The following is a 12,904-nucleotide window of genomic DNA, read 5'->3' as shown; positions in this document are numbered from 1 at the left end:
TCCAAGCCTGGCTCGGCTGATGAGTGCGGAGTAGAAAAGTGCCGCTGCGATCCTTGATTCCCCACGCTCCGTGCTTTAGCTGTGGGAGGACTCATCAAGACGCGGCCTTGGAGAGAACCTCAACTCCCACTCAGCACTTCAATCATGCTGGAGTTCATTCGCGCAAAGCTTACAGTCCGTTTGAAGAGAAGCTTTTGTAATTTTACCTTCTAAATGCAATGTTTTCTGGACAAAACTAACAAAAGCATGCTGTAAACAAGCTTTTAATATTTCATCATTTGAGCCTACAGAATTCATTTGAATTTCATCGGCCAGAAAAAAAAAAGAAGAAAAAACAACGCCTACCAATAGCTCAGAGGTGGTATAGTAGAATTCTAGCACTCAGCATTGATGTGTCACTAGATAAGAGTGCTTTAAAGACGTCCAACAGTTGGGTTCTAGAGTTCAGAAGAATCGATTTTCAATGAAAGCTAATCGAAAAAAATTTGACCTACTTTGAGTTCCGAGGTTGACTCCTGGTAAACCATTTTAAACTAAATCCAGAACACCAGATTAAATTCAGCCACTCATAAGCAGTCTGAAAATGCAAACATTTTTGAAAACAATGTCTATCATTCCTATGCAAAATACAAAAGCTGATTTTCCAAAAAAATAAAAAGAAGAAAAAAAAAGCTGCGCAGGTGTATATATTCTTTACAAACAGACATTGCTAGCTACTTTCCTGACATGTATAATACTGCATTTTAGTTTTGTTGTTGATAATTAAAGCCTACTCACACTATGCTATCTGAACCGTGCCCATTTCAGTTTACCGGATCGTTTGAGAAGTGCTTTGGTACGGTTGTGTGTGAGTGCAAAACACGCCTAAGCCCGAAACTGAAAGCAAGACATGACTTTTAAGGGACCGTTTCATATGGATTAATTAATCATTCTTACTGTTCAGTGAACGCAAACTGTCGTAGTTTATTAAAGAAGCAAACCCCTCACTAGGGTTGTAACGGTATGAATTTTTTACGGTATGATAATCGTCTAAAACAATACCACGGTTTGACGGTTTCGCGGTATACGGTATTAAATAGTAATTCTCATAGCAAAGACCCTGAAAAGAATAAGAACACGTTTTCTGACTGAACAAAGGTTTTATTTCAACAAACTTTTGAAAGAACCATTTTAATAGAACTATAGAAGTCTTTTATAAAAATAAACTGAAAAATCTCCCATTTTAATAAATTAAATTAGAAGGAATAAACTAGCAGGGTCTTTTAAGATTAGACAAAAATAAACTTAAACTGTCCTTCCTTATAAGCAGGATAAATGGGAGACCAAAAGTGCAATACCAAGTTTATGGCTGTAAACATGTATTTAAAGCGTTGTTTTTTTCAGTCTAGGTTGTGATGAAGAAATGTAAGCATGTTGAGATTTTCAGGACTTAATCTTGACCGCTGAGGTGAGAGAATGTGTCCACTTGTACAATGAACAAATAAAAAAATAATAAATAATGTGTCAAAGTCCAAATAAACATGGTGCAAATCCTCAGTAAAAAAATAGATATAAATATTTACTATACTATAAATAGTTACATAACGAAACTAGATTCAATATGGAACATCCTTAGGTTTTATGTGCCAGCATGGATATGGTTGTCTGTGGATATGGATTTGGAGATGGTTTTGGAGACAAACAGCTGCACCTTCATTTGCGTCTTTTGAAAACAGCAAGAGCAGCAGTTCGTCTTTGCTGTGTCACTGTTTTGTCATGTTTCTGTGCTGCTGTGCATGCAAAAGTACTTAGTATGAGAATTATTTCATGCAAAACTTTTTTTTTTTTGCGTTTTATTTAGCCGCGCAGAAATGTATGCCTATCTCTCATTCCGTGTTGTTCAAAAAGCTCAGTGTTGGTCCACAAACAAAAGTGAAACCTATGCTTATTGGTTGTGATATAGCGAGTTTGAACCAATCTGGGCATGGAGGAGGGACAATGCATCAATGTATCATGTCTGGTTTGTCCGGAGACACAGTGACGAGCGTTTCTTTGTCAAATCAGCGTTGTCAAATTTTGATGACGTAACCGCACTGATTCCGGAGCCTCTGAAAGTCCGCGAATGTTACTTGATACAGCACTGGAAAGCTGAGATTCTCTTCTTTATGCCAATCTTTGAATTGTATGAATCGGATCAGCGGATCAAAAGTTATTAAACATTTAAGAGCAATACTTATTTTTAGCCGCGGGCGGCTGTGTCGGTCTTTAAGGGTTAAAATCGTTGATATGCAATTTTTCATGGTATGATAATCGTGCACGTTCAAATCGTGGTAAACCGTCATACCGGTATATTGTTACAACCCTACCCCTCACTGCACGACAGCTGCGTACCTTCAGCAAACCTCCTAATTCCTGCAGCACGAGGACTTTATGATTGTTTATGAGTGTCAAAATTGGCTGATCTGTTCGGCAAAATATTTGACTGCGTGTCACTGCACATCAAACGGCTAAAAACGGTATAACTAAAGCAATCTCCACTGTGCTGAGCAAAAGCGCTTACTCAACAGCGCAGCATCGATGACATAAGTGTGCCCAGGCCCTAATGTAATGTGACTGCGGGCTGTCAGGCCGGACGGGAGGGGCGAAAAGCGTGCTTTGGCCCGGTTCAAGGCAACTGTACATAGTGCGAGTATGCCCTTAGCTATGTTGAGGTAGGGCTGGGCCGATAAATGATAAAATTATAACATTTATCTCAATAAAAAGTTACATTTTCATCCACCTATTTTTATGCGCTTTTTAGATATGCGCATAAAAACGGTTGTAGGAAACGCCAAGATGCACATAAATTTCAAAAATACGCATGAAAAAAACATATGCGCATAACCAGGATAAACTTTATTCGATAAGAAAAGATGGACCTAAACTCCGATGGAAACACATTTACCGAACAAATTCCACTATGCGCATTAAAAAAAAGTTGTGTGTTATTGTTATAAGAGATCATGTGATGATAAAAATGTGTGAGAATGGACAAACCAGCAAGTTTAGCACACTGTAAAACCTCTGAAACATGTTTTGGTCACTCTAAAACGCCTTACTATTTCAGTATTAGTGTTGTTATATTATTAATGACCTTAAGAATCAAGAGCATCTGTGTTCCGTGTCTCATGCCTTCAAATGCCACCACGCTTTCACTGCGTTTCAGGATTACCTACTGAGACGAAAGCCATTTGTTAAATAAAAAAAAAAGATTTGCGCAGCTTCTCCTGCCGCAGCAAATTTTGTTTTTACTCTTGATTTGGCGCCAGTTAATCAGGAAGTGGCGATTTTGTTCACTTTGACTTGTTGGATGGAAACATTGCATAAAATACGTGCGAATAAAGCAGTAATCCAGTTTTGTGTATAAAGTTAATTTGCATATTTGGATGCAAACATAGCTAGTGATAAGCTCGAAACTTTACTGATAATCTAATTATCATAATTATAATAACAGCAGAAATGTGCGACAATAGGAATCAAAAAGTATGTTGATATTACAGGGTATATGTAGGAATCCTAAAGGAAATTTCAATACCTTTTAAAGACTTTTTAAAGACCTTCTCAGAATATTTTAGTTCTAATTAGTATCAAACTTTTAACTTAATAAACAGTTGTAGTTAAATAAACTAGTGGAGCACAACCTTGCAACAAAACTCAGATAAGCTCAAAAGCTTAAAAGAATAAATTACACGGTTGTTTTCAGCGACAGGCTTCAGCCACTGTTTAAACTCCTGTTTCTCTAACCAGGAGTACGCAAACTTACATTTTCCCATTTTGCTGTCTGTTTTGCTCTATGGTTTACTACATGTGGAGAGCTTCACATCACCAAATTGCGTGACATCACCCGGACGAAGGGGCTTGACCGGATGCGCCCTGGCCCGAACCAATGGTGTGGTTTGAGCACACTGTTGTTAATATTAGAAGGAAAATAAATATATTTATGCTTTTTTTTGGAATCAAACACTGGACAATGCTTGAACAAAACTTAAGACCTCGTAAAAACATGATTAAGACTTTTTAATACCTTTTAAGGGCCTTAATTTTCGCATAATTGATTAATCAACTTTTAATACTTTAAGACCCCATGGAAACCCTGTATTAGAGATATACCAAATTTTCGGCCACAGGAAATGTAAACTGAAAATGTGTTATGCCATTTAATGTACCCTCTACTTTTTGTGGCTTCAGTAATTGTTGGGATACTTTTTAAAATCTGGAAGCATTAACAGTAAATATACATCGTTATCAATCAATATGAAAAATAATTATTGAGATTCCATTTTTGCCATATTGCCCAGCCTATGTTAAGGTACCGTTAGTTTGCATCAATGAGCTGCATGCACAGCTAGTGTTTTCCATCCAATGATGAACTTCCAGTGAAAGCCAGGCAGTGAAGGTTGCTGCTTTTTTAAAGAAATTAGATCTTAAAAGTGGCGATTTTGTATGGAATGACAATTCTGACTAAAAGTCTGTGTGCAAGTAAGTAACCCATTCAATGCATTTTTTAATACTTGTTGAGTAATCCCCTTTCCTGAAAGCTTGTACCTTTGGTGCATTTTAAAATACTTTTTCAAATGTCTTTAAAAAAATTGAGATTTACCTCATAACTGGCAGGTCTGGCTCAGGCTTTAAAGAAGACTTTAAAATCCTTATATTAAGCATCAATGGACAAATGCGCTTTAAGAAACAAGCACTGAAAAAAAGTGTCTGAGAGGGATCACTGCATTTTAAAGGTGCGTTCACGCAATCTTTTAACCCCAAAATAAGATTCCAACTCATCTGGATCACAATTACAAGTTTCATACTAAGGATATTCTGAGAGCTAAACTAGTACCATGTGACCTCTCTACAGATTAATTTAGTGTTGTCATAGAAACACAGTTCTGAGCCGAAGGATGTGAACAGCTTCAGAACAGAACATCATCTTGAAATGTAGATAATTAAGCGAATGCACCTTACATTATTTCACAGACAACATATTCACTTCTCTATCTTGTATTCTTTTTGCACAATTCTCTAGTTCAGAACTTCTATAAGATGCATGTCTGGCCATCACGGTTGACAAAACAAATCCCACAAAAACACTTTTCAGACAGCCTGCAATTACGCATACGTGTAGCGCAAAATCCAGGTGTTGGAGTGCTCAAACTGAAAGGAGGCATTCAGTGAAACCTGGAACCAATTTGAAGCTGAAATGCTACTGCTCCTGAAAAACGAAGATCTCCAATTCTAGTCAGAATGAGGGCTGAGCTCTTTTTTTAATGAGGAGGGTTTTTTTCTTGTCTGTAGCGATTTAGATTGCTGAATGGACTGACTCGGGAAGGAAGACGCAAATCATTACGGCTCCAGAACTAAACTACTAAAGAGCCCAGTGCCAACAGCTCATTACAGAGGCTGTCTAATTGAGCCCGATCAGCTAAAACACAGCGAGCTGACAGCGGCAAATAAGAGGCTGAGAGGCATGAACACACTATATATGTCAGCGGACACAGTAGTTTTAATCAAAAACAAGTCAAAGTTCCCCGGGTGCTTCGGTGCCTATGAAGACACTGACCTAATGATCCAATTAGAGCATTACTCGACTGTGTCTCACCGCTTCAACATGAGATACTCCCATGAGCCCTTGATAGGGAGCTGATGTTTAAATGAATTACCTAAGCATAGGTCAATCCTTCCTTGATTTTAAAGTAGGATTATTTGTTTGAGGTTAATTGGGATCACAGGGATAAGTTCAATTAGTTTAGTTCTACCTTCAGACAAGAGAGCACAGGATTTACTTCTCTCAAATTCCCTTGCCGAAAGCCAGAAGAACGATAGATGCAGGAGAATGAAAGCAAATGCACTGCAGTAATTTGAATTAATGTTAACAGAGGCACTTTTGTGTACTGATAAAGCGGGTGAAGGCTCTGTGGACTTAATAAAATAAGTCATTCTGATAAGTCCACCAAGAATAACATACAGTGCTAAATAGGCTTTTAAAGTTACATTAATCTTTTATTTTGAAATGTGCATAGCAATTAAATTATAAACTGTGAAACATTTTCATCTCTCATAATAAACTTTTATGCCTATTCAGTTTTTAGGTACTAATATATTAAAAATAGATGTAACCAATTGATTTATGATGTATATACCTATTCATTATATAATAGAAAACAAAAAATATACTAATCATGTGTGTGTATATATATATATTAGGCAGTGGCGCAGTAGGTAGTGCTGTTGCCTCACAGCAAGAAGGTCGGTGGTTCGAACCTCGGCTCAGTTGGCGTTTCTGTGTGGAGTTTGCATGTTCTCCCTGCCTTCGCGTGGGTTTCCTCCGGGTGCTCCGGTTTCCCCCACAGTCCAAAGACATGCGGTACAGGTGAATTAGGTAGGCTAAATTGTCCGTAGAGTATGAGTGTGTGTGAATGTTTCCCAGAGATGGGTTGCGGCTGGAAGGGCATCCGCTGCGTAAAAACTTGCTGGATAAGTTGGCGGTTCATTCCGCTGTGGTGACCCCGGATTAATAAAGGGACTAAGCCGACAAGAAAATGAATGAATGATTATATATATAGTGCTCAGTAGTCATGGGCCAGTATAAGATTCTGACTGTATGATAACCTTGAATAAAAATATCATGGTTTCGCAGTATTGCAATTACTGCTCTAAAATATATTCTTTTAAAATGTCTGGGTAAAATCAAAAAACATTTTTCCCCTTTTAAACACAATATACTTTATGTTAAGAAACATTTAAAATGTTTTGGAACAGTAAACATGTCTGGCTAAATCATTCAAATGAATTCTTGACTTATGCGGTCTTCATTAAAAATCAGTACTGAAAGCAAATCTGGAGCTTATCTAACAAAATAACTTACAATAACAGTCCAAAAAAACTAGTATACACATATTTATGTAATAGAAAAACATAAAATACATTTTTTTAAAAAAAAGAGGAAAATCAAGAGAAGCAAAAAAAATGAACAGAAATCTTGCTTAAATTTTGTAGATTGTTTTTTTTTTTTATATTTTGCTCTAATTTAATTGAAACATCTTTCAATTTCTAAATATGTTTGGTAACTAAAATATTATTTTAATAAATATATCTGCTTAATAAATCTATTTTGTTTAAATACACCAAAATACATTGCCTATATTCACTAAGAAATTAATTTCAAAAAGGGGTGTACTCAATTATGCTGAGCACTATATATATATATATATATATATATATATATATATATATATATATATATATATATATATATATATATATGACAAACACACACACACACACACACACAAGTATGATTAACCTCTCATTTTAAGATTTATAACACTGTTACGTTCAAAAAGTATTTCATGTCATGCAAATGAGATTGCAATGCATATCAAAGTCAACCAAAGCCTGTTTACACTAAAAAGGAGTTTCATACATCCTTCATTTTAGAATTGTTGTCTAATCAGCATCTATAGACAGAGACACGACCAAAACGCCAGATATAGAGAAGTGAAAAATACAAAGACCTGCAATGCAAAGCTTGATACAGCTTTGGTAGTTTCATTTTCATGAATTTCACGTGTTTTGCATATCCAGACCACTACAAGTATCATGCATCTCCACTAATATCCCATAATGGCCTAATTCACTAATAAGAGCTTTGCCTCTGCGTAATGTTTGCACACTAGAGCTTAAAACTTCATTGATCTCATTTAATTCACGCTAATTCATCCCATGCAGCCCGAGCCAGCCTGTCAAATTAGCCATCAACATGTGTCATTTCACTTTCTAAGTTATCCAAAAGTCAGTCAACACAACAGATGTCCTCGCTTGCTTATATTTATATTAGACATAAACTGAATGTCACCCATCAGCTACCAGAGCGGGTTACGTTAGCTAACACAAAACCCACCCGAACTGTACAAAAACGCAGTTTCACAAAGAAAATGTACCTTTCACGAGCCGTTCGGTGGTGGATTGTTTATTCTGATCCTTCCCCGACATTCTTCAGTGTTTCTCGGTGGAATATTTGTAATTCCTTGTTGTAGCTGAACCCAGCTAGTCGTGTTAGCCCGCTAGCTCGGCTAAGCTACTGACAAAAGTCCTGACCGCTCCGCTGTGAAAGCGGGGAAACGGAGTCAGAGAGCTCGTCCGGGTCGCTTTACTGATATGTTCGCTCAAACGGTGGGGGAAAGGGGAAGGGGGAGCCCACTGCAACGGCAGAGTTTTATTTTCTGCCGTGTCTGTCCTTCGGGTTTGCTCACACAGGCGACCCAGCTGCTGTCAATTTCTCTGAGGGAGTAGCGATGTCCGACTCGTAGACGAATCGTTCATTTGAGTCGGATCATCTCAGGGAATCGTTTGAACCTGTTCATAAACCCAGCCTGAACGGTTCGCAGACGAAAAGGACTCGGTTCTCGAGTCAACACTTCACCGATTCACTGAACTGAGAACCGTAGAGAGCGAGTTGAGCAAAAACCTAACTAATCACTGATAAAATGCATATTCAGATGTTTTATTAACAGCTTTGTTCATTTGAAAACATAACATTTACAAGCAAAACATTTATTGTAAAACACAATACATACACACATAGACATAAATATGGCTGACTCTAATAAAACATCGTCAACAAAAAAGCGTTTGAGTACATAACGTTATATATAAATTTTGTGTGTGTGTGTGTGTGTGTATATATATATATATATATATATATATATATATATATATATATATATATATATATATATATATATATATATATATATATATATATATATATATATATATGTGTGTGTGTGTGTGTGTGTGTGTGTGTGTGTGTGTATAAGGTTTAAAAATAGATTTTAAAAAATAATAAAATGCAAAAACCTACACAAATCTACAGCATATCAGTTACAATCGATTTCCAGTATAATTTACAACTTAAAGTAATTGTTTATTTTTATTATTATTTTTTTAACTTCATTTGAAAATGTTTGTGAACATTTGTAGCACTTCTTGTCTAAACAATAAATTTTACTAAACGTTTAATTGAATTAATGCCACTGGTATAGTTTTTATAGGAAATTAAATGATTTTTATAGAACTATTAAACTCATCTAACTCAGTCGGGATGCCATTAAAATATGCAAAATATGTAAAAATTTAAATTACATAGAGGGAGAAAATACTTATTTATGTCACTAGCTTTTAGCTTCTTTTCTTAAAAAATTACACATGGGCGTAAAAAGGAGTCAGAAAAAGCAATAGCCGTATCCCATTTTTTAACAACAAAAACAGAATTATATAGTAATATACAAACTGATATGCCATATTGTACATAAAAACATTCAGTAATTAAAAATATCATATTCTTTAGGATTATTACACATCTTTGCTGTTTAATTAACAATGTTCTCAAACTTGTGCAGTAGCGCAGTCTCTTAAAGGAAATGAACAAAATTTGGCTTTGATCCAGTCCATTTTTACGCATATGAAACTTTACCATTATAGTAAAAAGTTGTACTAGAAAGGTAAGTTTTTGCATTTATTTACATAATTAATGCAAATGTCAAAAATATGTAAAGTAGCTTTTAGTTTACGTTGCCACGTCAGTGACGCAATAACGCCATGACGTAAAAGAATCGATAAATTTGTTGTAGCTCCGAACCTTTAAAATGAACTGTCCAAAAGAACCGATTCCCGAAAATGACTCGTACTTCATCTGTATGAGGAAAGAGAGGCGGGGGTGCCTGAGGCGCGCGACAATAAAAAGGCTCTCGCTCGAGATTTTGGCAGTTTTTGTAAAGCGATCACAGCGGCTCTTTAATACTAAAATGTTTTCAATTTGTTTTTACTGTAACGCTCAAATTCATGTTTGTCTTTCCGCTTTCTTGCTCGATCCACTGAGTCGCCCTGACTCCCTTCTTGCGGATTAAACTCTAATCCATAGTGCAAACGGATTTCCTACAATATGGCGGCCTGTGCTCAGCACGCACATTTGTGGGTAGTGTAGTCTTTAACATAAATAGGATATCTAGGCGAGTTGTGCATGGTTACAAATAATCATAATAATCATCCGAACACCACGATATACAGAAGCCCAAGCAGGAGAAGGTCAGAATAGTGAATGGTAAATTAGAGGATTCATAAACTGTAATCAAGCATCGTCACCTAGTGGTCAAATTGAGGAGCCTGATTCTTTAATGTTCACTAGGTTATAAACCAAACTAGGCTATTTCTTTATGCTAAAAGAGAAAATAAATGTGGTTCTACACTAGCAGGGAAACTTTTGAATTGAGAATAATCTAAGAAATCCAGAATATTGATCTATTGATTGAACTAAAAAAAAAAGTCTTTGTTTCAGTTCTCTGTGGTTTGTAAACTTGACTTGCTCTAAAAGCTACATTAAAAATAAAAATGTGTTTTACACAATTAGAAAATGTTAGAATTGAGAAGTGAGAGGACACAAAATCCATAAGCAGTAGTCCAGCATTGTCATCTAGTGGTCAATTTGAGAAATGTCCTTTTTTTTCATTTGTTGATTACCTTGTAACCTGTATCAATAAACGTGGTTGCTGACCTACTCTTGTAATTTGTTACGCTGAAAAAAATGGTTTTGCCCAATAGTGATATGCAGATCACAGTAAATTCATTTATTCATTCATTTTCTTTTCAGCTTAGTCCCTTTTCTAATCTGGGGTGGCCACAGCTGAATAAACGACCAATCCTTTTACGTAACGCTGGGAAACACCCATACACTCTTGCATTCACACACATACACTACGGCCAATTTAGTTTTCTCAATTTATATACACCCCTATGTCTTTGGACTGTGGGGGAAACCGGAGCAACCAGAGGAAACCCACACAAACACGGGGAGAACATGCAAACTTTACAGAGAAATGCCAACTAACTCAGCCGGGGCTCGAACCAGTGACCTTCTTGCTGTGAGGTGATCATGCTACCCATTGTGCCACCATGACGCTTATCACAGTAAATGTAAGGTCTAAACAAGAGATGCCCAAAATAGGGCCCATGGGCCAAAGTTGGCCCATGGTAACCTTTGATTTGTCCCGCCATCCCATCTGAGAAAATTTGGGAGAGTGAATGGTTTTGAGATTGTCAATTCAAACTCAATGTAACCCTTTGTTTGTTTTATTGTTAAAAGAATGGAATGTTTCAATTAAATGCTGTAAATGAATCAGATTTTGTTTAAATGTACATATTGTCATCTGACAATGCAGAGACTTTGGTGAGCAAATCAAGTCAAAGGCAGAGTCTGTTTGCCTAGTGTATTCAAAGTTTAACTCCTCTGTGTTATAAATGCGATTGTTTGATATAATATAAAACGTTATACTGCATTTTAATATAATTTTAAGTAATGTTTTATATTTACTTTGAACACTATGAAATAAACTATAAAATGACTCATGGCAACTTTGATGTAATTTAGTTTGATATATTTACTTTCGGCCTACCGCTCTCAATGATATTAGTTTTTTTGGCCCTTCATAGGAAAAAGTTTTGGCACCCCTGGTCTAAACTCATGTTTTACTACATAATAAAAACCTCAGCATGGAAAAAGATGAGCACTTTGCTGATTTTTATGCTGAAATTCATGCAGAGAAACTTTTTTTTTTTTTTTTTTTTAGCAGAAACAAGACAGTGAAGTTTTAAGGTTAGTGATTGCAAACAATGCAAACAAAGTTTTTTTTCTTTTTTAAGGTTAGTGATTGCAAACAATGTATATGGACCCATATTAAATTCAGCCCATACAAATTGTTTGCAAACACTTACCTTAAAAAAATGGAGAAAATCCAATGAAAAAAAATTGCAAATCCAGTGAATCATTTTTTTTTTCAGTGTAGCAAGTCATACATTTCTATAAATAAATAATAATAAAATGAAGATAGTAGAGTGCATTTTAAAAGTCAAGAAAATAACCATCCAACAGACTGGTTGTATATTTCCTATTGTTCACATTGCTCAATAATAGGCCCAACTAATTTGTTGAAGCCAAGATTTCTCGCCAGAGGGCGGCCTTGTACTGTATTCGACTGTTTATGAACAATACAAAATATGAGCCAGGTGAGAGTGATGACAAAAGTGTGCTTCGTTACATAGCCTTTGTAAATAATAATGATACTAAATAATTAGAAGATATTGCGTTTATAACAATTGTATCCATTAGAATAGATAAAAATAGTTATATTAATAAAAACAATAGCCATTTTAATAATAATGACAAACAATTGCATTACAACTTATTATATATATATGCAATATAATTACAATATTATTAATAATAAAATTGTATATTTTAATAATAGTTGATGATAATAAATAACACATTATATAATATAAAATAAAGCTATATTAATATTATTATTGATAACTTGAACCGCTTAGATAGATAGATAGATAGATAGATAGATAGATAGATAGATAGATAGATAGATAGATAGATAGATAGATAGATAGATAGATAGATAGATAGATAGATAGATAGATAGATAGATAGATAGATAGATAGATAGATAGATAGATAGATAGATAGATAGATAGATAGATAGATAGATAGATAGATAGATAGATAGATAGATAGATAGATCATATAATAATATAAATTCAAAGAATAGGCTACATAACATCTGATGTGACCGAACGTTGCCATGCAACAAAAATAACTAAGCTGACGTTTTATCGAAGCTGAAAACAGAACTGAAAGCTGTTATAAAACCAGAAGTGGAAGTAACCTATATGCCTCTGCTGGAAAAAAGAACCCATCACTGAACATTTTATAGGTTTCTATGCAAATGTCATTAAACCATATTGTATAGCTTGCATTGCTTTTAAAATGCCCAAATAGAAGGCAACACAAGCAGTTTACATGTCCATTTTAATAACCATCAATACCATT

At 35.4% G+C, this 12,904-nt stretch overlaps 2 protein-coding genes across 6 annotated transcripts in view; one reads left to right on the top strand and one right to left on the bottom strand.

Moving 5' to 3' along the window:
• The window catches only part of ppp3ccb (protein phosphatase 3, catalytic subunit, gamma isozyme, b), a 55,944-nt gene extending 47,627 nt beyond the window's left edge, over nt 1-8,317 (bottom strand). For 3 of the 4 annotated variants that reach the window (XM_005155313.6, XM_005155314.6, XM_073914105.1), the window contains exon 1: nt 7,953-8,308. In XM_005155313.6, the coding sequence (XP_005155370.1) occupies nt 7,953-8,004 (52 nt within the window). In that variant the 5' untranslated portion in view covers nt 8,005-8,308. 4 annotated transcript variants of the gene reach the window in all.
• htr7b (5-hydroxytryptamine (serotonin) receptor 7b) overlaps nt 1-12,904 on the top strand; it is a 38,659-nt gene that overhangs the window by 660 nt on the left and 25,095 nt on the right. The window contains exon 1 of one of the 2 annotated variants that reach the window (XM_073914627.1): nt 9,698-10,114. The exons of the other annotated variant lie outside the window; for it this stretch is intronic. The gene's annotated coding sequence lies outside the window, so the exon portion shown is untranslated. Of the gene's footprint in view, nt 1-9,697; nt 10,115-12,904 lie in introns of those variants that run through there. 2 annotated transcript variants of the gene reach the window in all.

This window comes from Danio rerio, chromosome 10 (genome assembly GCF_049306965.1).
Source record: "Danio rerio strain Tuebingen ecotype United States chromosome 10, GRCz12tu, whole genome shotgun sequence".
NCBI lineage: Eukaryota > Metazoa > Chordata > Actinopteri > Cypriniformes > Danionidae > Danio > Danio rerio.
Note: the sequence above shows the minus strand (reverse complement) of the source record. Positions and strands in the feature narration are given on the sequence as shown.